Source organism: Indicator indicator, chromosome 19 (assembly GCF_027791375.1).
Source record: "Indicator indicator isolate 239-I01 chromosome 19, UM_Iind_1.1, whole genome shotgun sequence".
Taxonomy (NCBI): domain Eukaryota; kingdom Metazoa; phylum Chordata; class Aves; order Piciformes; family Indicatoridae; genus Indicator; species Indicator indicator.
The window spans coordinates 15,041,479-15,067,749 of NC_072028.1; the positions used below are offsets into that span (position 1 = coordinate 15,041,479).

Here is a 26,271-nt window from a genome sequence, read left to right on the forward strand (position 1 = left end):
TACAATATAATATAGTTTATTACTGGAAATAATTGCACACACATTCTGCTTTTGATATAATTCAACTGAAATTATACAATGAAAAGCTATCCTGACGTGTGAGCTTGCTATGTTCAAGTACATGAATTTTAAATAGGTCACCGAGAACTTTAAGTGTAAGTGGAATATTGACTGTAGTAGTGATAAGTTCAATTTTAAACCAGCGAAAGCTAGAAAATCCATCTGTAAGATGTGGCAGGGAGTCTGGAAATCATGATATAATCATACACCTGTGATTTCGAAAGGTGCGTAGCACAGCTCAATTTCCTTCTGATGTGACATCTTTTTACACCCTGGAGTTTGCTGCTTATGAAAGTCTGTATTACAAAAGGATTTTTTATTTTATTTTTTTACTTTCTTTTTTTACCCACTCCTACTAAGACAGACCCAGCAGTTAATTATAAGGCTTAATAGATTTGTTGATTGAACCATCACGAGCTTGCACAATAAACTACCTTACTACCTCAGAACAGTAGTAAACCTTCCCAATGTAATTCAGTTGTACCATTCTGGTTATATGGACTCCTCTTTCTTTTCTGCTAACTTTGTGAGCTAGTCCTTAAATTACAAATCTTTAGTTTCCTGAGCCATCTTCTGTCATCAGTTCTCTATCCTACCTGGGTGAGTAGCATAGGAATTTCTGTGACTGTAATCCTTTCCCTCAAAGGACATCCTGTAATAATAGTAGTACTTAAAAACAATCAGTAAACTCCCAGCCCCTCAAAGTGATGTTCCGGTATTCTTTTTATTAGGCTGTGGACCCATGAGGAGTGATGAGTCAGTTGAACAACTCAGTGCTGCCCTTGCTTTCCTACATGTGGTTTGCCTTTCTGTTCCAAACACTGAGGCAGCTCTGGAGCTCTGGCTGAGGGCTCCATCTCCTAGCTGTCACACTCAACCACACTGGCAGAGAAGCGATAAATTGTTGACTGTTGTTGTGTTTGTTGAACAGGCCCTGAAGAAGAGCCCAGCGGGTGCTGGAGCTGTGTGTCTGGGCAGGCAAGCCGTGCAGCTGGCACAGGATAGGGGGTTCAAGGAGGTCATTGCTATGCCTCTCGATGTTCGAGGGCATAATCTAGGTGACGTAGTGTCATATTTTGCCCTGATTTCTTCTGCTTATTTTCCAAATGACAGGCTACTTTTTTTTTTTATTTGGCTTTTTTATGTAACTATAGTTTTGCGTGTTATTCTGTGGAAGTGGGTATGCTCCCTTTTTGTAAGAAAATAGAAGGTAGATAAAAGTAAGACTTGTATTTACCTTCTATTTTCTTACTTTGACTTTTCTGTATTGCAGAAGGAGCCCTTCAGAAGTTAAAGGTAATTAAGGTAGGCGAACTTTCACATGAAAGCATTCAAAATATGTATGAAAACCTTTAGCTTTGTAAAGAAACTTACCTCTGCAACTAATATTGACCACTGTCAGCAGATACATTTTTAGTGATCTATCTGTTCTTCATTTAATATTTTTGTATAAGTAGAAAAAGCTAAAGTGACTGCAGGCTGGCATTTGGAAGCAAAGTCTAAAAGGAAGTGTTGTCTTCAATGTGAATGGTGTTTCATTCATGTGGATCGCTAACATTCGTTTCCTAAGCTGAATTAGGTGTGGAGTCCGCTAGACTGGATGTTATTTTTGTCTGAGTTTCGTAATTCACCTACTAATCTCCTTCAATTATTCTACTGGATGTTCATAGATTCCTGATTCCCTTTTAATATCTGCTAATGGGTAATTACAGTCTTTCTTGTCATGGAAATTGCTGAAGTAATTTCAGAAATAGCGTCATTACTTGTGTGAAACAAAAGACGAATGAGAATCAAAACTGTACCCTTTGTATTCACTGCTGTTGTAGTTCAAGATGGAAAAACCGTGCAGCAGTTATTGAGAGGAATAAGGCAATGTATATCACTTCACTTGGTACTTGCTTTCAAGGCTTGTTTTACCGTTTTATGAGACTGCTTTGTGATAAACAGCTTTAGGTGAGCAAGGCTTGAGTCCTTGGCAATGAACAGCTAAGTGAAAAAATACTTTAAAAATTGTCCATGTGGTTATTGTGGATGCATTTGTGAATATATCAGTAGCTTTGGCATGAAGAACAGAATTGCAGCATACTCTGATCCCTTTTTGAAAGGCATTAATTTGGGCAGTAGCTGCTGTGAATAATTCTCCCGAGAGGGGAGAAAGGATGGGATCGCTGGCTGCACATCCTGCTGTGAAAGTGAGAGAGTGGGCAGGAGGGTGCAGGTTTACCAGATCCATTCCCCCACCTGCAACCAAGCTGGTACTGGAAAACTGTTCATGCTCTGCAATTACAGAGAATAAAGCAGACCCATCCAAGAACTCTTGTTTTTACCAGTCTGACTATTCTGTCAGCTAGCACGTCATTTTGTTGCCCCACAACATTGCTTGGATGAGAGCTGGCTATTACAATGGAAAATGGAGTGCTGCTGTACCTTAGAAAGTAGTAATTTAGAGAATCAGATGGGAGGAAGAATGCTGTGTTTAGTATCTGGCCAGATGGTGAAAATATATTAGGATCATACACTTGCAATGCATGCAAATGCTTGGGGGGAAGGCTGGTACCTAGTGATATGCTGCATATTGTTTATGACAAGCCTGGAGAGGGGAAATGAGCAGGGGTTGTTTTGGAGGCACACCATCAATTGATTTGCTTCATTTGCCCTGAACTTTCTGCTCTGCCTCAGCAAAGGGCTGGTCCGTGTGATGCGTGTTCCCAGATTAGTTTTCCTTGTGAAGAGACTTGCTTTTTTTGTAGCTACTTATCTGGAGCAAACCGCAAAAGAAAGAGGCTTCTCCAACTTTTGTAATGCAACTTTTTAGTGTAGCCTATGATATCATGTTTCAGTTAGTTTTCTTTAAAACACTTGATCTCTCTAGGCTCTGCAGTACCCTCATGTCTATTCTGCAGCTCTTGAGTCCAAGCCAGCTCTTAAGAAAACGTTGTGTATTGACACAAAGCACTTGGACAGTTTTAGCTAGTCTAGGAGAACAAAAGAGCTTCAGTCCAAGCCTAGCAGCCTAATAAAATGTTTGCTTTCATATTTTTTGTAACCAAATCCTATGGCTTTGTCAGTAGGAAACCAGAGAGTTTAGTGATGATTGAAAATTCTTGTCTATGAGAAGGAAAGCATAGAGCAGTCAGAAATGCCCAGATTTGTAGAAGATAGAAACGTTGTCTTTTTTGATTGCAAGTGAAAGGTGGATGTGTGTTCGTGTTAAGTCTTGCCTGGTGCTTACCTAGGTAGGTTTCTGTTGTTGAATCTGAACACAACTGATCTTTTTTGAGGAATCCTGTTGTCCACTCTTTTTGTATGCCTATTGCATGTCCAATGTTTTTTTTTCTTGCATGTTCATTGGGTAAATTCCTTTTTATGACCAAATATTTTCAACGTTAATTGGCATGCAGATGGCTGTGGAGCTCACCCAGATCTGACTAAATAGTGTTCTTTTGTTTTGCAGACATTCCTGTAGGTGCTCAGTGCAGTTTCCAACCTGTGATGCTGAGGTCGTTTCTTATATATGCTACTCTGGTTGGCAATTTTTTCCTTCTCCTTTCTAATTCTTCAGAATACAGTGAAGGCTTCTAAAGAAATGAGGCTTTTTCTCTTAACTGATATTCAGAGCTCCATGGTTTCATGGCAGGAGCCCAGATTCAGTCCCCATTTGGCTTGGTGTGTTTGCCACTGGTGCTTCTGCAAGTGCTGTTTGTTTTTTTGTGGTCTGTTGCTGTTTCAAGGTTATACTGCTCTTGGTGTTCTGACACTACAAATCTCCAAGAAAAGCAAAAGTGGTGCTGTGGTGCATAGTGCTCATGTGAACCTTAAATATGAAAACAGGAGTGTGTCAAATTAATGATCTTATTAGTGTGTAATGATATCTGTGAGATGGAATCTTTTTCTCTCTCAAGTCTGTCTTATACATTTTAAGAAGATTGCTGGAAAAAACTCAAAGGGCACAAAAAGTGGTGTCTTTGACCTAAGTCTTTTAAGATGATGATTGGCATGTCATTGTTTGTCACATCTAAAAATGTATTCACTCAACTAATGCATAACTGCATCATCTTTGAATAGCTAATTTAGTGTGTTGCAAGTGGTTTGCAATTTAAAAACTATTTAACTTGTACTGTAGGAGCACAAGTTGCTCTGTGATACTTTTTTAAAAGGGGGGTGGTAGTGGCGGTGGGATGCAAATTGAAACTAGTTCAGAGTTGAATTATTTATCACAAAGTAGCATTTCTGAAGTGTATTATAAATTCTAGGTAAATCAATGAAGTACAGTTTAGGGGTTTCTTTTTTTTTTTTTTTCTTGGGCAACACTATGTATGCTTAACTGAATAATTTAATAATATCTTTCTGCAGGGTTCACCCAAGGAGTGTCAACCTTAAGGAAAGGAGTCAGAGACTTGCTATATAATTAAAAACAACAAGAAAACAAACAAAACCAACCCAAAACTAACAAACCAACCAACCCACAAAAAAAACCCACACCAAAAACTCGTGTCTGCACAAATACAAATCGATCTAAGGATTGATGCACAGAGCTGATGATGAATTGCCTGTGGTTTTGGGGAGGCTAACTCTTTTGCATTTGGTTACATTGGAAACCTCATGTTACTGCTCATAAGAAGTAAAATCAGAGAATGTGAGTTACTCCATGTGCCTAAAAATCACAGCGGCAGCAGGAAAAATACATAAGCTTGTCTTGGAAGCTTCAGCTGTGTCTTATTGTGTGCACTGGAAACTAAGAGAAACAGAAACCAATCTGGGGGAAAATGCCAGCTAAAGGTAAATACTTCTTCAACGAAAATGATGACTGCAGGATATTGGACCCGCTCTATGAGAAGTACCGCTACACAAGCCAGCAGCACCCACTCCTGCTTCTACTGCTCTTCATTGCAATATTTTTCTGGACTACTCTAATTATAATATTTTTTGTTGTTGATGTGAGTATAGTTTTTCCTTTCCATCTGATGTTTTCAAAGATGATGAGGAATCAGTGTAACAGCACACAAAACATTTCTGGCTAATTTTTTGATCCATGTGGTATCCAAGTTGCAGTGTGGAAAGAAATCAAGAAATTGTGTATGTAATGCTGTGCATGTTTTTGAAGGGGCCGACAAGAGAGGACCCAGTATTGTCAGGCACATGCCCAAACACTGTAAGAATTGTTTATTCCTCTATAATACGCACAAATCATAATCTATGCTAAGTGTAGTCACAATAGTAAATAAGTAGTAAAGGGGCCAAGGAAAGAACGATAATGCAGGTTATAACGTCTCGTATTTTCTCTTTAGAATCTGCTAGGAAATGTAAAATAATATAGTGATTCACTTGTTATAAATTCATGAGGTGATTGATTCTTTTTACAGTTAGTTTTTCTAAGGATTTTTAGATAGTAATACTATTTTTACTTTTTTTTTCTGTGGGGGGTGTGTGTAATAAAAATACAACAGGAACCTCCCAGTACAACGGGTGAGCTGTGGAATTGTTAGTTAGCAAAGAGCAGGAGTCCTGTAGACATAGGGAAGATGCAGCCTAAATGTTTTGTTCTGTAGCATGATACAATTTTCTGTAAAGAAATTAGGTGTCCTTCAAGCTATGCCAGCTGACAGCTGATTTAAAGATAATTTTGTAGAAAGGTAAGGAGGAAGCTGTTACAATCCCTCACTGCCTTCTAGCACTGCTTTCCAAGTAGTGTACTTCATGATAACATGTCTGTAAGTTCCATAGCAACAAATCTAATCTTACCGATTGCACTTGTATCTCTTTTAGCTTTTATTTCTTAAAAATGGAAAGAAATAGCAAGACTATTTGTATGTTTCAAGTGATATGTAAAGCTTAGGAAGAAAGCTGTTGCACAGCTTTTTAGCAAAGCTTGTGCTCCTTAAATGCATTTCTTTGGGTACTTTTGCATTGTACAATAGTTACAAACCACTAATTTGGGAAATAATAATGGTGGAACTGGGCTAGACTGGGTATCTCTGTATGTATGAACATCTGAAAGTGTTCATGCTGCCACAGCTAGACTACTTAGGAACTCAGATTAGCCTACGTGAAACCTTTCTAAGATGTTTCCAGAACAGTATAGAGGCATTGTCAGTTTTTTTTCTAAATGGGACAGTTAGACCAAATCTAACATTTTTGTTTACTTTTGCAGGAAGCACATGATCATCTTGCCTTCATTACTGCAGTATGTGCTGCTCTTGTCATATTTGCAGTGATGTATTTACTTTTATGCATTGAATCCCTGTTTCGGAGATGGCTAACGTTATTTGGAGTTGCGATCTGGATTTGCTTCTTAATCATAGGATATGTATCTCTTTTTGAAAAAGATGATGATTATCAGCTGTGGGAGCAGGTATGTATTATCTTCATTCAGGGACTCACACAGAACTGGTTGTCAGTGTATATGACCGTGTGCTTTTATGTGAATGCTATAACTGCATTTCTTGAGATTTAGGTTCACTTAAATTTAGTTTTATTGGTCTATTATAGTAAGTTTTAGTTTGTATTTTTACTATAGTGAAAATACAATTCAGATGAGAAAATAGAATAACTATGTAAATCTGTACAGGAATTGCATCTTTAACTTGGAATTGAATTGCATTTTTATTTAAGATCTTGACTAGATCTTAATTACTATGAATTAATCTTTGAGAGAATTATCATTAATGCTACTTGCTTTGTTAATTTATATGGGTCAAAGTGGTATTCAAGACATATATAAAGTACTCCAAAGCTGGGTGTGCCCTAGGGAACATGTTTTCAAATTGGAAGGAGAGGTGAAGTGAACAATAAGAATTAGTGACACATCCTGGCATAGCTGGGTGTGGCTAAAGTTCATTGCTTACTATCTCTGATCAGAAGATGGGCGATTTCATGATGCCAAAAATACCATCATTTGTAGGAAACTCCTCCTAAGGTCTCATAATGTAACAGGAGGGTTTTAAATGAAATAAATTACTTTTTATCTTATTTTAGTGACTCTTCCCCTTCCCCTCTTTATTTCAAATAGAGAAAGACATAAATTTTCAGTTAAACAACCAAAATCTGATTTGTATTATGGCCTGGATCCAGCACCATGTATTTACAGTTGCTATTCAGTATTTTTCAACTCAAGGAAGAAGTTACTACCTTTAGGAAAAAACAAAATATGCTGCACTTAACAATGAGTACAAGCATGTGATGAAGCAAGGTTTGGTTTCGCTGCTTTCAGTGCTGCAAGCCAATGTGTTGCTTTGATATGGTAGTAATTCATTAATGTTGATTTAAAGCGTAAAACACAAGGAGAGCCTAGATTAGAAAGCAGAAGTGGATAGGTTCATTTCAGACTTCTATCTCAAGTTATGAACTCAACACTAAACAAAGTGATATTTAAGTGCAGGTATGACCTTTGCTTGTTGGTGCTTATAAAACTATTACACAGTGTTTAGAACATTGTGTGATTGGGACTGTACTTATGGCAGTAAAAAGTTGATTTTTTTTTTTTTTTTTTTGTTGACACCCCCCCCCCCCACCCCCCCAAAAGTAGTTAAGATGAACATGAAAAGATTACTTTGGTTGAATGACAACTTTTATTTGCTTGCTTGCTTGTTTATTGTTGTCCCAACCAAACTATCTATTCTGGCAAAACATTTAAGGCAGACAGTGCCTTGAGACTTCCTTAAAGGAAACTCATGTCTGTTGAGTTGCAAGGATGAGATGGAACTGAGCCAGGAACACTACAATATTTTCCTCTGATCAGAGTTCCAAGTTTTCATGCATATGAGCTATAACAAGTATAGAAATAGGATTTATGTTTTATAAACCTTCTGTGTGATCCCTAGCAGTTTACAAAATGCACAATGATTGCTAAAATCTGTGCATCTAAATATGTGGCTAGTGTCAATAATGGTTGTGTTGGCACAAGGAAGTATTGGTTGGATTTTTGGTTTTTATCAAATAGAATAAACATGCACACATGATTGGGTGATGTTAAAATTACAATAATGACTTTGAGAAGTTAAGGAATCTGTTTCTCTTCAAGTTGCTACCTTTGCGGCGCACTGTTTCTGATACCTGATGCACTAAGTGCATCTTCAACTGTAATGGATAAGTTAAGAATGAAGGGCAAAGACAGCTGAAAAACTTCAAGGTGATCTGTTATGTTATACTGACTATGAATCTATATCTGCTACTTCTCTCAAAGCTTTTAGGACTATTACTGTCCTTACGGTTTTAATTGTGCTTTTGAAATGTCAATATTTAGTTGTTCATCCTGAAAATCAGCAAGAATCCTGCTGCTCTCCTCCTTGTTCTGTAGTGATTTTTGACAGATGCCTAATAACATGTATGTGTGATTATTATTTCCCCCCCTTCTCCCTCTTTCTTTCCAAAGGTACCATTCTTTCTATTCATAATCTTCACAGTTTATACCATGCTACCCTTTGGGATGAAAGGTGCTGTCATAGTTAGTGTTCTTTCTGCTCTCTCCCATATTACTGTTCTAAGCATTGTGGTAAGCATCACTTCTCAGAAAAAGAAGGAATGCATTCTGTTTCAGGTAAGGAAATACTATTTGGTTAAGTAATTAAATACCCTAATCATATGACCATTTGATACTGGCATAACTGTCCTGCTTAGATAAGTTCCAAACTTCCAAAAGGATGTTTCAAATCCATGGATTTTAGAGCTTGGGCCCAATGTGTTTTGTGTACTTCCATAAAATTGCAGGTTTTTTTTATTTTATAAGGCATTTCAGTTTTCTGAACTAAGTGGGAGAAGCAAAATTTTTACTTGAAACTTTTAATTAAGTTACTCAAAATATGACAAACTTTGTCACAATCATTCTTTCCAATCTGTGCTGTTTCAGATAGGTCTACCTAATTTCTGTCTGGCACTGCTTGCAGGGTGGATCAAAAGGGCTGTTTCTGCCCTGAGGAGTCATCAGGGCCTGGGATTGCTACTGGGTGCTTTCAGGGTTTCCAAAACTTATTAATAGGGAGTGGTCAGAGTAGCACCCCAGCTCTTTTGATGCAGGTGTGTGTCAGACTTCACACAGCATGCTGATGCATGAGTTTGTAAATTGGCTTCTCCCTCAGTCAAACACTGGTGCCTGCAAATAAATGTTAAACGATATGGCAGAGGTTTTTTGTTTCATTTTAGTACTGCGTGTTCATTCAGGAATGCTGGTGACTGGAAGTTAGCTGGCATTTCCCAGGTACATCCTGGCTAAGTGCAACAACATGTTTTAGTGTTTGACTGGGTTAGAGTAAAATTGAACATGACTTGGGATTGGTGGGTTTTAAGGAGCAAGTATGTGTATCAGTGACTGTTCTGCAGCAGGTAAATGTTTTTCTTCTTGTGCAGCTACTTGCCAATGCTGTCATTTTTCTTTGTGGTAACTTGATGGGGGCGTTTCACAAACGCCAAATGCAAGTTGCTTCGTGGGATTTGTATAGATATACATTAAAGTGCATTCAGGTCCGAATGAAACTGAAGATTGAAAAGAGGCAACAAGTGAGTGAACTAATTAATGTTATGAATTGTTTATTTTAATTTCTAAAGTATGTATAATTTTATAAGGTTGGTGACTAATGTATGTTGAAAGGCTTGGTTCAATCTTCGTGATGTCCATTTAGTGTCAAATATAAAACTTGTGCCGTTTGTAACAAAAGAAGGAAGCTATAGGGAGGAAGATGTGTTCTGTGGCTTATCTATATGACAGTCACAATATTTGTAACAGGAACATAATTGTCAGTTATTTTAGTTACTTTTTTCCTAATATAAAATGTTACTAAGACTGGCCCAAGATAACTTAACAAGTCCTTAAGGCCCTGTAAAATCATATAACACATTACAGTATTTGAATGTGAAATAGTTAATTTCCATACCCTCTAGTGATAGTCAAAGAATAAGCAAGGAAGATGAACTTCTTGCTCAGGAAGAATTCTAAAGAAGTGTCAAAGCTGAAACTAGGGTGCCTTTCCTTTTTTATCCTGGTATTAGTAGAGTTAAGAACAGCAGCTCTAGAAGGCTGATGTGTACATTTTTCTGCCCACCAGTTATTAGATAAAAGGAAGGGGCTGAAAAGGGAGTGACTTGATCAAATTCAAAAGAAGAAAATACCACACTGCTAGTATGATCTGTCCTCTGATGCTAATCTTGTGAGATGAGATGACAAATCTGCATTAAAGTCCTGGCAGGATTTCCCCATGCAGCATCCAGAGAAGCATCTGATCAGCTTACGCAGGCAGTGCACTCTCATTCTTTGGATGATACGCTAGATGTGCTAACTTGCATGTTTGTTGTTAGAGAGTTTTTTTTTTTCTATGGTGGCTTGTTTGAAGTGTAGATGTGCTTAAGTCTATGGACAGCTTTCTTTTCATGTGTGTTGTAATTTGTCACACAATTTTAGTCTTTTTTTTCTTTGCCACCCACTTTTTCTCTGAAAGCGATGTGGGAAATGCAGTTCATCATCACTTCCTTGAAAACTGTGTAATGTGTCAGCCTTAAATGGTTCCCTTACATTCATTGAGGCTTTAAACAGTTGGAACCGTTTCCCAAAGTTTACTCTCCTAGTATTAAAATGGTAGAGTAGCAGGAGGTGTTTCTGTTTCTGAGGGCAGTCTCAAACTGAACTGCTGTCTGTACTTAGTGTAAGTGCTTGATGCTCACAGGTACTCCCTCTTCCCACTGTGATCCCAAAGCATTTCTTTTTGGTGGCAGGCACTAGTTAAGTAACCCTGGCCATGTGTATATGGTTGCGTCACATATTCAGAAAAAGGGACAAAGATTTGCTCCAAAAGGACAGCTTTTCACTCAGTTACACAATGTGCTGGCCTTGCTGACAATGTAATCTGAAAAAGTTCCTGCTTCTAGCTGCTCCTCACAGCATTTTCTTTATATGGTGACTCTGTTTCCAGGGCAGTAGAACCCTTCCTGGGTTCAAAGTACTCTCTTTCTGTCTTCCTTTGCTGCCCAGCAACTTAGCAGCGTTGTCTTTGAAGAACAGGCTTTTAAGTCAAAGCCAGTGTGAAACAGTGCACTGAATAATCAAACAATACAAGTGGTTTTTGAAGAGTCTGTATTCTCACTCTGTTTCAAAGACCTCATTTCAGTGGCATCAGTTCCCGGTTAATTTAAGCTATAACAGTATGTTGTTGATACCTTTGTGCCTGTTGCTGCTTTTCAAGTATTTGAGAATTCACAATGTTCTTAATAGTGCATAGATTATTCCTTATAGAATATAAGCTTTTACCAGAAGCTTTATGAGACAATGCTAACATAACACCAAAAGTTGGTAGAAAAGTTTTCATTTATCCAAAAATATTGGTACTGAATACTGATTTTTTTTTTTGGTGTTTTTTGGTTATAGAGAGGTTATAAAATGAAATATACAACAAAATAAAAAACAAAATACAACAAAATTAAAAAAAATATAAAAATGGAACACCTGTCCTTAACTGTGAAATGGGTGATGCAGAGAACAGAAATGTAGAAGTATTTTCCGGTAAACCTGATGTGCCTTCCTCAAAAGCTATTTGAATAAAGGGATTTAAAAAATGTATTTAATTAATTCCTTCTTGCAGTCACTAAAATTAATTTCAGATTGAAAGTTAAGTATTTTGCACCATTATTTTTTCCCCTCGCCTTTTAGGAAAATTTGCTGTTATCTATCCTGCCAGCTCATATCTCTATGGAAATGAAGCTAGCAATCATAGAGCGACTAAAGGAAACTAACGATAATAGGCAAATGCATGACAACAACTTCCACAGCCTTTATGTAAAAAGGCACCAAAATGTTAGGTAAGTGAAAACTCTAAATTAATTTTATTAATATGAGCTGCTGATTCTTAACAGTATATGTAGCCCAGTGAAATTCCCTTTGGAGGCTGACTTCAGGCTGAAGGGAGCTTGTTGTAGTGGGAAGATAATGTGTCTTGAACTGATGTGCTGTTTTCTAAATCAGTTGAGATACTTCCAACTTTTTTTTTCTTTTTTTTTTTTTTTTCCCTGGAGTTGTTTTTCAAAGAGCTGCTTTCTGTTAAATATGTTTTAATATTTGTTGTCTGTGGAACAGCTGTATCTTCATGTTTCAGTTACGTTGTTCTTCCCTTATGTTCTTGCCTAGCATTCTTTACGCAGACATTGTAGGATTTACTCGCCTTGCCAGTGACTGCTCTCCTAAGGAACTAGTAGTGATGCTGAATGAGCTTTTTGGAAAATTTGATCAGATTGCTAAGGTAGGTGTTACAGTTTGTGGTGCAGTAGGGACAAAGGCCATCATTGGGGAAGTAGTCTTTTCCACAAGGCAGAAGACAGTTGGTGTTAGTGCTTCTGAAGTCAGCTAACTAGCAAAATCACAATAAAACAAATTTTAAAATAAAAATGGGAAATGTAGCAAATTGTTACTGTAATTCCAATGCTTCAGTTTGATGGTTTATCTGTATTGTTCAGGGAATCATTTGATGGCAATAAAAACTGTAAGAGAAACCATACACAAGTTCTATTGAGAAGCTTCCTTGTCTTCAGTTAGAAGGCTTGGTTGTTTGCTCTACAAATGGAGAAAGTTGGAGGCATGCATTTAAATTCACAAGTTCAGTCATATTGTATCAGACCAAGGAATCCTTTAGCTCAGGAGAAATAATTAGTAATGCATACTTACAGAAAAAGTGTAAGAACATAGTTTAGTGAAAAGTGTAAGAAAGTAGATTAAAATGGTCCTTAGTAAGATATATCCTTACTGCTGACTCTTCAGGCTGGCAGTGGTTCTTACCGCTTCCAAGTGCTGCTTGAGGTTAATTTCTTTGTAACTGTAATCACAAACTCAGTTTTTGAGTTGTCAGATATATAATATATAGTAGTATACGTAACAGTTTCTCTGGGAACCTATTCGGGACCGTATCATATACATATTTGCATCATTGATTGTATGATGATTTCTGTTATACAGTTAAAACTTCAATTACTGGCAAACAGGAGTCATACTAACTGTACTGTGAGAGTATAGTTATGAAAGAACTGTTAAGAATACATAGAATAAATCATGTCATCTTAGTTGCACTGATCTTTTTTTTTTTTTTTTTATTCTGCAGTAGGAATTGAGATTTGGTCATTTTTTGCAACTGTTCCTCAGATAGAAAAATAGAAAAGATGCCAGATTTTGAGTGGTATGTCTGCAAACTGCAGTTTAAAAAAATGTCTGGATGTAGTGAGCCATGGTCTTGCAACTCTGTGGTTGAGCTGTAAGAAGAGATTCCTGCTTTTTGTGCTATTTTGGTTCTGCTGGGGAGTATTCTCAGTCATCTTTTCCATAGCCTCCAGTTTACCTAATAAAAGTCAATGGCTAACCCAGAACATTGAGCTGGATACTGAAGTCTTAACAGCTCTGATCCACAGCTAGGTTCCCGTGTTGATCTCTGAACAGGGCTAACTATCTAAGATCGTCATTGGCTGCAGTGCTCAGAACCTGCTGGGTGGTTTAAGACTGTGGAGAATGATGGGTGTTTTCTTAGGGCTTTGGTTGATGAGAGAGAACAGCTTAGTTTGGCAAATTGCCACTGATTTGGTCTGATTTTGGAGCTGATTGAAGAATTACTGGGCTATTCCCACAGCAGGGGAGGGTTGGGAAGCTGGGGTTGTCTGGTAGCCCAAATTAAGCCGTCTCTACCCCTCAGTCAAACGCTACACAGCACCACAGAATTAGCCTTGGCTTCCTTGCAACGTTTGTAGTTCAAATCCTTAATTAAACTTTTAACAAAAGACAGCACGAGGAGCTTTTTGCTCTTCCCCTTTCCTCTCTTCTGCCAGTCACAGGCAGCAGTATCCTCTGTTGCGCAGTTAGGAAAGAGTTTTCTTCTGCCAGATTACAGTATTGTGGGTTGTTTTATTAGCATTAGCAAAATGTTGTGGTGGCTGGCTTCCTTTTCAATCATATTTGAAACCCAAAAATTCCAGCTTTTGCTTCTGCAAACCTACCAGGTTGGGCATCTTAACTCCTAACTTCTCTCTAAATTCTGTGCAGGTTTTATGACACTGCACAATCTTACTTATGAGGCTGCTTTACAAAAATCAAGGAAAGGGTGAACAAGATTATAAATAAGTAGACTTCATTCTTTAGATGGTAAAGTCTGTGACAGTTCTGGTTTTCTTCACAGTTTCTCAATTGCACACTATTCCAAGAATGAAGTCAGAAACTAGTAAGACAACTTTATTTCAGAAATGCACAAAGTGGTCATTTCTGTTACACCCCAGTAGGCAACATCCAGGCATTTGGATGTGGGAAACAAGAACTAAGCTTTGCTTCAGTGAGGATTGAATGAGGCCTGACTTTCTCAAAATGATATAGACGAATCTTCATTGTGGTATCATTAGCCTACTTGCAGTTCATTTTTTCCTGGTCAATTTGTTTACTGTAATTTCCCAGGAGAATGAATGCATGAGAATAAAAATCCTTGGAGACTGTTACTACTGTGTCTCGGGCCTACCTGTGTCCTTACCAGTTCATGCCAGGAACTGTGTTAAAATGGGACTCGACATGTGTGAAGCAATAAAGTAAGTATGGCATGCAAAACGTTTTTTCCTGTATCAAGGCTACGAAGATACTGAATAAAGTACTTTGTTTTCTTGTCAGCGTTCACAGTGTATTTACTATCCATAGTTGGATAGTTTTGCCTAGGCCATAAGTTTGTCTCTTGTCTTTGCACAGAGCGTATAACGAGCTTAAACCTTAGCAGATCTCCAGGAGGAGGAGAGAAAAATCAAGAAGTGTAACTTGTTCTCTGATACCCACCTTCCTCCATAGGCAGGTGCGAGAAGCCACGGGAGTGGACATCAACATGAGGGTTGGTATTCATTCTGGGAATGTGCTGTGCGGAGTGATCGGCCTCCGGAAGTGGCAGTATGATGTCTGGTCACACGATGTGTCCTTAGCGAACCGCATGGAGTCTGCCGGCGTACCTGGGTGAGGATCTTCCCTTTCAGTGCTGATTCACTCTGGCATCATGGTTTGCTTAATTCTGGTTTATGAGTCTGGAATTTGTGACTGTGCCATGACACAAATCCTCATAATGAGATGATAAAAATAGGACAAATATGTACTTACTGGAACTTTAAAATGCTAATGTTTTCCAATTCTGTTTTCAGTGGGCTATAAAATTCTGTTCTTAGACAAGTGACTACTTCTTGGCCTCCCTTTACTGTAGAAACTCCTGTGTCTTCAGCAGTGCCTTGTTGACTCAGTTAATTTACATTGCACAGAGCACTAACGATACATTTGTAAGTTTAGTTGAAGAATAGATGTGCTGATGGATTGTAGGACCAATAGCATGGTGTTTAACCCCTCTGTTCCAAAGGCAAGTGAGAAAAGCTGTGGGAAGATGAACTGGAGAAAGTAGAATATAACAAAAGGAATTATGTTTCATAAGCATGCTCAGGTCTCCTGTTGAGAAATTGCAGAAAGATACTGCTTTTAATTTATGTGGAAATATGATTTGGGGATAGTGAACTAAATAGCATTTAAGGGAAAGTGTGAACAGTTACAGAAAACACAGTCTACTCCCCTTAGATGTGTGTTGCTGCTGCTGCTGCTCTGTTATGCTCCCCTCTGTTTCAAGTGGAAGACTTTCAGAATATCCTCCTGCTTGACAAAACCCCTTTTCTAGCTCTCCCTCTCCCCCCCTACTTTGTAACCATCTCCTTCCTTTCTTGTGCATTTCTAGCATGAGACAGTCCTTGCTTAGGTGTGTTGTGAGCTTTCCATACAACTCTTACCATCTGAAACAACCTGCCTGTGAGTCTGTGTTGTCAGTCAGCAGACCTCCTTTGATCACATTTCTTTGTGTTTCTTGTATGTGTCTGCTTAGTTTAACTTTATACTGATACTGTCTTGTTCTGGGAATTTTTTTCTAGTATATATCCTATGAAAGATGTGCAAAGAACAGCAGTAAAGGATTGCAAGTATGGTTTTAAGTACTGGGCAGTTAGCTGCCAAAGCATGAGAAGACTGAAAAGCAGAAATGTCAGCAGTGACAGCTGAAATGTAAATGAAATGCTTAATGTGACCTTTCTGTAAGTGTTTGGGTCTCTTGTTCTCTTCCCCTTCTCAGCCGTGTACACATCACTGAAGCAACGTTAAATCATCTAGGGAAAGCTTATGAAGTAGAAGAAGGAAATGGACACCTGAGGGATCCTTACCTTGAATCCATGAATATCAAAACCTATTTAGTGGTTGATCCAAGGGTATGTCTATGTTTTTAAATATGTGTATTTATTAAAAGATACATGTATGCTTTAGGTACATAGATGGCTGTGATGCATATACCTTTTTAATCCTGGAAAAGAATTAAAGCATAGTATGAGTCATCTGAGTAGCTTGGACACAGAACTTCAGATCTGAAATCACATCCTACTGTTTTATGACATGTTCTATTACCTTGAAGGTAGTAACTGCTATTCCAAAATCTCTTCTGTGGTCCACTTAGAGATTTCATGAAGTGTGTCTCTCAAATCCAAATCAAAAGGTGAGACAAAGTCGTGAAAGAATATCTGCACTGTGGGGCCACTTTCAGATAAAATGTTTCCTTCAAAATACCTTCTGATGTCTTTGTCACTATCTTTGATGTGAGATCCACCTTCTTTGCAAGGTGTAGAGTTAGCAGCTGTTGGTTGCCCCTATAGAGGCTGGTACCTGGAGTGTGGCTATTTTGAATTGGCTTATGGCTGATGAAAAAATTGTTTTTTAAGAAAAGAATGAAAAGGTCAAACTACTTTCCTTCAGGATCTTCACAGGAAGGAACAGTATAGAGCTACTTTTAATTGGCAGGACTTCAATGTAGTCTTTGTTGGATGTTTTCTGCTTTCAGGTAGTTGTAGAGAGCAATAGGGTCTCCCCTGAGCCTCCTCTTCTCCAGGCTAAACAACCCCAGCTCCCTCAGCCTCTCCTCATAGGGCTTGTGCTTGAGACCTCTCACCCTTCTCTGGACACGTTCAAGTATCTCAATGTCCTTCTTAATTTGAGGAGCCCAGAACTGGACACTGTACTCAAGGTGTGGTCTAACCAGTGCTGAGTATAGGGGCAGAATGACTTCCCTGCTCCTGCTGGCCACACTATTATTGCACTCCCCGCTTGACATCCAACCTGTGATGTTGGGATGTAATCTAAAGTCGAGTCTATAATTTGTGGGCTCTTCTCCTAACCACCGTTTTGAAATGCCCTAGCTCAGGACCTAGGAATCTTTTTTCCCAGCTGTTGTGCTGACTGCAAGGAAATTCTATTTGTTCTTAACATCCTGTGATGTCTCTCATCATCACAACTATATCAGGAAATTTGAACATTGCAGCATTACAAGTGAAGGCTTGTAAAGACAGTTGAAGCAAATTCATGATGTCATGATTTGCTTTAGCTCATGATAATTACATGAGATAAAGGAACTGAGGTTGGCTGACATTGCTGGTTTGTGTTTACAGTCAGCTAAATAGCTAGGTTAGATAGTCCTGAAGGACTCAAGTGCACATAGCTTCATTTCTTTGTAATTTGTATAATTTTCTGTTTTTTGAATGATGGTGTTTTTTCTGTTAGTCCAAACAATGCACATCAAATAATCATCTCCCCAAAACAAGAGTTAACGACGGGCTGAAGATGCGAGCATCTGTGCGGATGACGCGTTACCTAGAGTCCTGGGGAGCAGCCAGGCCCTTTGCCCACCTGAACCACAGAGAAAGTGTGAGCAGTGAGTCTTCAAGCTCACAAGGAAGGCGAAGAAAGGTGAGCTTTGAAGCAGTGGTTGACATCCTACGATTGCAATCTGCTCCATATGTCTATGGTGTGAAACTTGAAGTCTGACACTGGGTGGCTGAATTTCTGCTGTTACTTTTGGTGTTAAATGTATATACAGAAATAAGGTATCTGTGCAACAACTGACAGCACTTAACAATATTCATACTCTGCCAATCTCTAGCATGCTGTATTCAGAGTAAACCTTGAAAGCAAAACTTTCTAACTAAATTTTTGTTTCCCTGACATTTTCATCTTGGGGTCCTGATTGCTACATGTGGTTTTGGAGAAAAAATATTTATCTCAGACTCCTGATGCACTCAACATTTATTCAAAATCTGTAGAAAATAAACATTCCCTCTACATGCTCTGTCTCCAACAGGTTTTTGTCAGTAAAAATTAACATAAGGTTTTTAAAAAATTTAAGAATTTTTTTTTCTCTTCCATCTGCCCTTCCCAAAAGCTGAAAGGAGATGTACATTCTTCTGTCTGTGTCCCTGGATGTCCAGCAGGGCTGTACTACTTTCTGAGGACAAATGCCTTGAGTAAATTTTAAATTAAGAAACTGTCCATCCAGACTTCTGGATGTGATTTCTGGTCTACTTGTCTCTGCTGTTAGTGATTTTAGTGTGTGGAGAAAATGTGAGAGAAGATCTATTCAATTATTTTTTAACAATTTTTTTTCTCAGAAACCAGTAATTTGTTGAAGTAGAAAACAATACACGAAAGGATTGATTTTGGTACACTTTTTTTATTGAGGAATCATTCTTGGTTTTAATTTGTGAATAAAAATTGCTTTGGCATCTTCCTGAGGTTTGTTCTCAATATTTGTTTGCCGTTTACTGAGTATGTAACATACTCTTAATTCCTGATCTGTTTTAGGAAATACCTTTGTGTTCCACGGGGCGCCAGAGAGCTGCTGACAGGTTGGTCAAATACTTTCACTTTTTTGAGCTACATCATCCTGGTCTCCTCTTGCAGTCCGGCATACTGCAAGCATGTGATCTTCTGGTTGGTTAATCCCTGTGCATATGGTATTCCTGCATTAGGGGAAGCTAAATCTGCAGCCTTTAAAAGACTTCTCAGTTCACATTTGTTATTGTTAGCAGACTGAAGCGAAGTTTCCCCCACCTTCATCTTATAGGCCTCTCAGACACTGAGGCTGTGTTTTGCTTTTTGGGCTGTAGCAGATGGAAGGGAATAGGGAAGTAAGAAGCCTTAAAAACAGTGGAAAACAAGTCAAAGCACCATATATATTGTGTACTTGTATAGCTTGTGCTTTTAGTTGTTGTGCTTGTAACTGCTTGTGCTTTTAGTTTTCTTACTCGTAGATGCTGGAGTTGTAAATATTATAGTACAAAATAAATGTTAACGTAATAATATTAGTACATATATTTTGCAAGCTGTTTGGTCAGTAGGATTAATGTATGCCATTGTACTGTCATGAGAAATTGGCACTACATGTAAAAATGCTTATGTGGTATCTGCCCTCATTTATAACTGAATGATTTTCACTTGTGAAACATTCTTTTAGTTTATCAAAATACTGGTTTGAAAAATGGATGATTTGAGTAACCAGAGAAAAGGTTAGTAAAGTGCTCATAGATATGTATATCAGTTTGGAGCATTCTTGGTTTACTTTCTCCTTGTTGCTTATCCCATTTGTGTACTGCGAAGTACAGTCCTCTAGCCATTAATTGTTTGAACAGCATTTGTGACATGCACTTCATTTCATTCTCAGAAACTCCTCTCAGAAGGGAAGGATAGAGGAAGATTCTTATGATGAAATGATGTCAACTATTGAGGGCCTCAGTTCAACAAAGTATGCAGTATTGTATTTTTTTCTTCATATTCTCTTTGATAATATCCTGCATTTTCAGTGTTAAGCCTAAATATAACATTTACTTAACAGAAAATGAGAAGTTACCCTTTCTTGATCATTGTTTACTTATTTTATTTCCTTTTTGGTTTTAAGCTTAATCTAATGAGAGCATTACTGCATTGTTACTACAAGAAGCCAATGGTTGGCCTAGCTGTTCAGTGTGGTATAGTACTATGAAATAGAGAAATTATTGCTTGTTTCTAATGATTGTCTGAAGTAATGAGACAAACTGCAGCGTAAGATGGGATAAGAAGTTAATGTTCGTGTTCTGGAAATAATGTGCAACCCTGAGCAAAACCTATGTATCAAGTCAGTTTGGGCATTAATAATAAAATTACTATAGTGTCTTTAAAGATAATTGGTCTGTCAGTAGCAGGTGGTGCATTTGGCACTATATTTGCATTTAAAAGCACACAAACACAGGCAATGTTGAGGGTTTTATTTGTTGCTTTAATTTAATTTAAAATACAATATTTAAAATCCTATCAAATGTAAAACAGTGAATTTGAGAAGAAAAAGCTTTCACCTAAACTATGGCAATGCTGTTATCTCTGTGCTTTGGCTATTCCTAGTATTTTTAGGGGAAGTATTTGGAGGCCGTGAGCCAGCTCCTGATATCTGCTATTACACTTTCCTATTTGTAAACCTTAGGGAAGGTCTGGGGCTACATTTTGCGTGTAAATGGCAGATGCTGCTGTACAGTATTCTGGATTTGTCAGCTACAAAAAAACATAACTACTCATATGTTATGAAACAAAAAGACTTTCCAGAGCTGTTATGTATGTAAAACAGTGGCACTCACCCTCCGTTCTGTGGAGCCCCAAGTACACCAATGTTTTTGCATGGTATCCTTGGTGTGATGCACACAGTTTGTAACACATATCTCTAAATGCAGTCCCTGGTGTGGCAAATCAGATGACTTCTGTGGATTTTCACTGATCTTTGCAGATCCTGCTCTTGAGAAAGAGGTTGGTAAGAGTAAAATAATTCTTTTTTTTTTGGTCTTTGATTTGCACTTCAGAGCAGCACAAGAATGTATTTGAAACTGTCTGTTTTCTCATGTTTTGAGTTGATCATTCTTCCTTGAGAATGCTAATTCTGTAGGTTGAAGGAGACTGCCTCTATTCTGTGGTTAAATTCTTGCCATAAAGGAGTTAGTAGGAGTTTGGCAGCCTTACTATATAAAGAACTTCTCTCAAAAATAATGAAATTAAAAAAAAAAAATTTCTGCATCCATGTTGCTTTCTGTGGTTGTTTCATTGGAAGTCCAATACATTTATTAGGTACAGAGTACTATTTTGATATGTAGAAATTAAAATATAACAGTTGGTTTAATTTACTGTACTGTGGTGTATTCTATGTAGTATGTGTGTATATCCACTTTCCTTTTTACATAAGGATTTTGAATAGATGCATCTGTGAAGTGCTGATTTACATACATTGTAGATTTCCCTCTAGGTTTAAAATTATCCTTTGGACTAGGCTGTTTCTCTTGACAGACATTCAAGTGAATTTTATTTGGCGTTCTTTTGTTCTCTTTTAGTTCTATGTGTACTTTTAAAAGCAGAGCATACATTTGCATGTATATGTAATCAAAAAAAAGTAACAGAATTGTAAAAACCCCTGCCTTTATCTTTAAGATTTATTCTAATCTGTTTCAGTATCGCACCATTCCTATTTTGAAACTGAAGAGTTACTTTGTCTGTGCCAGTTTTGTGTTCCTCTGTATATTCTTGATACAGATGCTTATAATGCCAACGTAAGTGTCAGTGTTTTAATAATTTATAGTTCAAATTAACCAATAGCTAAAGTGAAACTCATGTATATGAAACTTTTAAGTCTTTTGCAGTACATAAGAGTTTACATTTAACAAACAGACACCCCTGAGGACTAATCTACTCCTTAATAAAGGAGTACGTTTGTGTTCTTAGCATAAGAACCTAGATATCAGTATGAAAATAAAGTAGAAATATTCCTTTAATATTGAGTTTGTTTAGCACACTCAGGGGGATGATCTGTTAAGTGAGAAATACGGTGTTATGAGAAGAGTTGAATGTAAGCACATCGAGTGAGCAATGGAAAAATGGGGTTAGCTCGTTAATTTGCTCAGTCATCATTTTGTCTGTAGAGATACAAGGAAGGGAACTTTAAGGTTCTCATACCTCTGAGAAAGCAGATGCTTGATTTATGGCATATTTGGTGATTTTTTTATGGCTGATTTTTTTCCATGTGGTTGATATATCGGGTAGTGGCTCAGGCTTTCAGCAGGGAATAGAATATCTTACAGCAGAGCTTGTGCAACAGAGCAGCAGTAACCCATGAATGTTATGGTCATCCAGTATTATTACAAGAAAAATGCTGTCTAAATTTAGAGCTGCACCATTAGCAAGCATTAGTCTGGATTAAGTTCTGAAACGTTTTTCATTTAACACTGTGGATTTTTTAATGCTTTCTCTTCTGTTTAGAACTGTAAAACTAGGAATTTCCTTTGGCATTGTTGCAGTCATCATTGTCCTTGTTCTGTTTGTGTGCTTTGCTGAGAAATGCATGGTAAGTTTATTATATTAAAAAAAAGTTTCCTATTTTCAAAGGGGGGTGGATGTAATTCTGCAGCTTGAGGTATCTTTTTGGATGGTGAATTAAGCTGCTAATTTCAATAGTGGTTGTAAGAGCCTTGAACCTCAGGCTACCAGAAGATTTCATTGCCTGAAACAGAATTTCATGTCTGAAATTCTCACTGTAATTCAGAATTATTTTTGTGCCCGAATAGATGAGTAAGAGGAAGGAGGAAGATACAACACCTGCCAAGTTTGTCCTTAACAACAATAATTTTGGTTCTAAATCCTAGTATTTTCTATACTGGAAACTATTAAAATCAAAGTTTGAATGCATGATTAGTTTTTCGTAATCATTAATAAAGCCCCATGAAAATTGCAAACATATGAATAATTTATCAGAAGCAATTTCATGGCTGATAGAATTCCAAATTCACCATTACGTCAATTAGGACACTTGGCACTTCTAGTTCTTCTTCCTTTGCATTATTAAATCTATGCAATTACCACTTAAAAATATATAGTGACATACAAACAGTCCACAGTGACTGTTCAGTAGTAAAATCCTTCAGATTTACTTCAGAAGTAAAATCCTTCTCCAGTCCAAGGACTATTTGGAGGCAGGGGTGGGAGAGGGGAGTGGATTTTAGAGCTCCTCACACTCAGCTAGACCAAAGGTGAGAGGGAATCCTGAAGTTATGGTGAGAGCATGCCACCATCATCCTATTTGCAGAGTGGTGATAGCGGGGAAACAGAAAGAAGCAGAGCTAGGTTCAAGTTAAGTAATTGGGAAAAAAAATGTTGTAGTGTGTGCCTGAGGCAAAGTTTTATGATTAATTTAAAAGTACAGTTAGCATATATGGAGTTTATTTATGTATGGTTTTTATAGAGAGAAATGAGTGGATGGATCTATAAATACATATGTGTGTGTATGTGGCTATGTAGAGACAGAGGTATACATGCATGTATGGTTTCTGCATGTGTAAAAACACGTGGAGAAAAGGAAAAATTCAAGGTTGCAATTGCATCAGACTTGGGTTTTACACTGGGAGTGTTTTGGTACAGCATCCCTAAATGATTCTTGCAGTTGTCAGGAGTATATGCTTTAAGAGATGTCTTTCTCTTTAGCAGCAAATGGAAGATGCAAGGAGAGCAAGAAAGGGACCATCTATGATTGGTTTGGATTTAGTGACCTGAAAATGTATTTCCAGACAGAACATTATAACTCTATAACTAAAAAATACAACATGGGTTGTCACTATATTTTTAGTAACATTTTTCTAGAACTTTCAGTCACATCATAATTTTGTATTTTCAAAGCAGAACATCAGAACATTTCAGCACCCAGCCTCTCTGAAGCCAGGAAGCATTATCTCTGTTGCCACTTGTGGAAAAGCACTAGGCGTTTAATCTGAATTAGCAGTTTCAGAGTTCTCAATTAGGATTTCACTGAAGACTCTTGGCGCTCTCCTGCAAATTTAGAAATATTTCTGCCCATGTATCAAGGCGTTATCCATGTTACTGAAACAGACTGATTTTGTTTACAGAAGAGCTGCTCTGAACAGTGGCCTTTCCTGCGCCATCTTTGTGCCATCTCACAGAATGTGGAAACGATGCCTTTACTTAGGCTTCCTTTAGCAGTCATCACTATAGGTGCCTTGCTGATTATAGCCATTTTTAATTTGGTAAGTAATCACATTATTCTGGGAACGTCTTGGAATGTCCAAAGTTTAAGTAGCTCTGTGTATTCTTTTTACTAAGAACCATGCTTTTTGCTTCTAGGATTTGCATTGTGAGTTGATATACACAAGGAGAGTTCATGATGTTATGTAAAAGTGTTAAAAGTGAAACCTCCCAGTTTGTAGAGATAAAAGTGCATGTGACATACCTGATTTCTAGTGTATACCACCTTTTCTTGCTTTCAAGGTGGCATTTACAATTACTATCATCAGTAAGATGGTCCTAAATTGCTTTTTTTACAGTGGATTTAAATGTTTGGCTGTAGCAGGTAGAAATTCTGAGCAGTTCACTGTGCTGTTGGCAGTAGCTGGTGATAATGTAGGTGGGGGGAGGGAAGAATATAGCTTGGCTCTATTTTAAATCTGAAGCCATCGTGGGTAGCTACTGCTAGAGCAGGATGTAAACAGCACGGCTTTTAACTCTAGTTTGAGTTTTTTATTGCACCTTCAATACATACATTTGAAAAACAGCCCTTTGGAGTAACCTTACAGTGAAGACCACTCCACTGTGTGTGGTGTGGTGTTGGGGTTTTTTAATGTGGGTTGTTTTTTTTTTTTTTTCCTGCTTTGTTTTGTTGTTGTTGTGGTTTTTGTGGTTTGTTTGTTTTTTAAATACACTTTATGTGATGCATAATGTCAACAGTAAAACCTATCTGATAGCTACTGAAAGTGATGTACTTGTATTACACATTCCAGTCTTAAAGCTATACTGCTTCATTTTCTTTTGCAGTGTTGTTTTTTCTGGTGGCTTTGGTCCTCAAATTGACTCACTGGGGTGTCACATGACCCCCACCAGAGACAGCCTAGCAGGAAATAGGAACAGCAGCTGTGAAACTGGGTTGTGAGACAGAACCACATATTTGTACCAGTTGGCTGTTAAATTAGCATGGCCATAATGTGAAGCTTTACCCCAAAGTAAAAAATAAGGAGCTATTTCACAGCTTTTAACTTTTTTGCACTTTGTGTGTGTGTTTTCTATAGTATGTCATAGTGTATCACCATTTACATTGCAGTAAGACTGAAAAGGAAACTAGATCAGGATAAAATGTATGATGTATGGAGAACAAACTTGAAAATTAGTGGCTACTTGCTAACAATTTTGTATGGTATTTGTTTGGTTTCTTTTCCAATAAATCAAGCCTACTGAAAAGAACAAACCTGCAAACTCTACTGGACTCAATGACCTGTGTGGTACCACCTATGTGAGTAGAACACTGTCTTCATTTCTAATACTGGAGTGAAATCAGTCTTGGATGGTGTGTATAATATAGATGGATGGCAGCATTTTGATATCTTTTAATCTTTAATGGGACAAAAGGTAAACTGTGGCCACAGGATCACAGGATGGCAGGGGTTGGAAAGGACCCAAAGAGATCATTGAGTCCAACCCCCCTGCCAGTGCAGGACCATACAATCTAGCTCAGGTCACAGAGGAACGCATCCAGACAGGCCTTGAAAGTCTCCAGAGAAGGAGGTCACCTTTATCAAATGGCTTCCACAGCTCTTTACATCAGGCACTGATGCACTTCTGATGAAAAAAAAAAAAAAGGTACTAGTTTTCTGTTACTGCAATTTAAGACTATGAAAAAGGTCACTTCAAGGCTGTGGCTGCAGAGGAAAAAGTAAATTAAAAATTATCTGATATTGAAATATCTACAGCCATAAAAAGGCTGACACACAGGCAGCACAAGTTAAATGTTCTCTGCAAAGTTAAAATGCTGATTTTTGCAGAGAAGTGTTATCCCACAGGTCTGTCAAACTCAGCGGGGCTGGAATTAGGCTTGGTTTAATTGGAGTCAGATTTAGTTAGAGAATAGGTCACGCTCAACTCTGTGCTGATCATTCAGCTACATTTTAGCCACATTTCAATAAATTCACTGGACTGATCTGGGAAAAAGATATTATCAGTTACATTTCCAGGGTGGCCTGAGCCAATGGGTGGTAAAAGCTTGAGCAATATTCAACAAGTGACTGTTGTCTTTAGACAACAGTCTGTTGTCTTTTTATAAAGACAAAGCTTTTAAATCGTGAGCATAAAGACACAGAGTAGTTCTAGGGATATTTTCTGTTATTTGCTTTACTGTGTAACTTTTAGAGATTTTTGAAAGTCTGGAGTATTTGTGGACAAAGCTGAAGTCCTAGCTTATTTTGGTTGCTCAACACCTTTGAAAGTTGTTCTCTAGCATTTCCATAAGGATAGATTCAGTGCTTACTAATGACACAGAAGTATTATTTCTGAGGGTTTCATTTTTTTATCTCTTAAATGATAAAGTAGCATTCAATTTT

General features: G+C 37.7%; 1 protein-coding gene across 1 annotated transcript in view; it reads left to right on the forward strand.

The window, feature by feature from the left end:
* ADCY7 (adenylate cyclase 7) overlaps positions 1-26,271 on the forward strand; it is a 56,664-nt gene that overhangs the window by 23,955 nt on the left and 6,438 nt on the right. The window contains exons 4-20 of the mRNA XM_054389835.1: positions 4,414-4,997; positions 6,212-6,412; positions 8,432-8,596; positions 9,403-9,552; positions 11,693-11,841; positions 12,167-12,278; positions 14,462-14,589; positions 14,840-14,998; positions 16,143-16,275; positions 17,615-17,800; positions 18,692-18,735; positions 19,551-19,631; positions 20,587-20,659; positions 21,353-21,450; positions 22,157-22,241; positions 23,794-23,931; positions 25,125-25,187. Of these exons, the coding sequence (XP_054245810.1) occupies positions 4,827-4,997; positions 6,212-6,412; positions 8,432-8,596; positions 9,403-9,552; positions 11,693-11,841; positions 12,167-12,278; positions 14,462-14,589; positions 14,840-14,998; positions 16,143-16,275; positions 17,615-17,800; positions 18,692-18,735; positions 19,551-19,631; positions 20,587-20,659; positions 21,353-21,450; positions 22,157-22,241; positions 23,794-23,931; positions 25,125-25,187 (2,136 nt within the window). The 5' untranslated portion in view covers positions 4,414-4,826. The remainder of the gene's footprint in view (positions 1-4,413; positions 4,998-6,211; positions 6,413-8,431; positions 8,597-9,402; positions 9,553-11,692; positions 11,842-12,166; positions 12,279-14,461; positions 14,590-14,839; positions 14,999-16,142; positions 16,276-17,614; positions 17,801-18,691; positions 18,736-19,550; positions 19,632-20,586; positions 20,660-21,352; positions 21,451-22,156; positions 22,242-23,793; positions 23,932-25,124; positions 25,188-26,271) is intronic.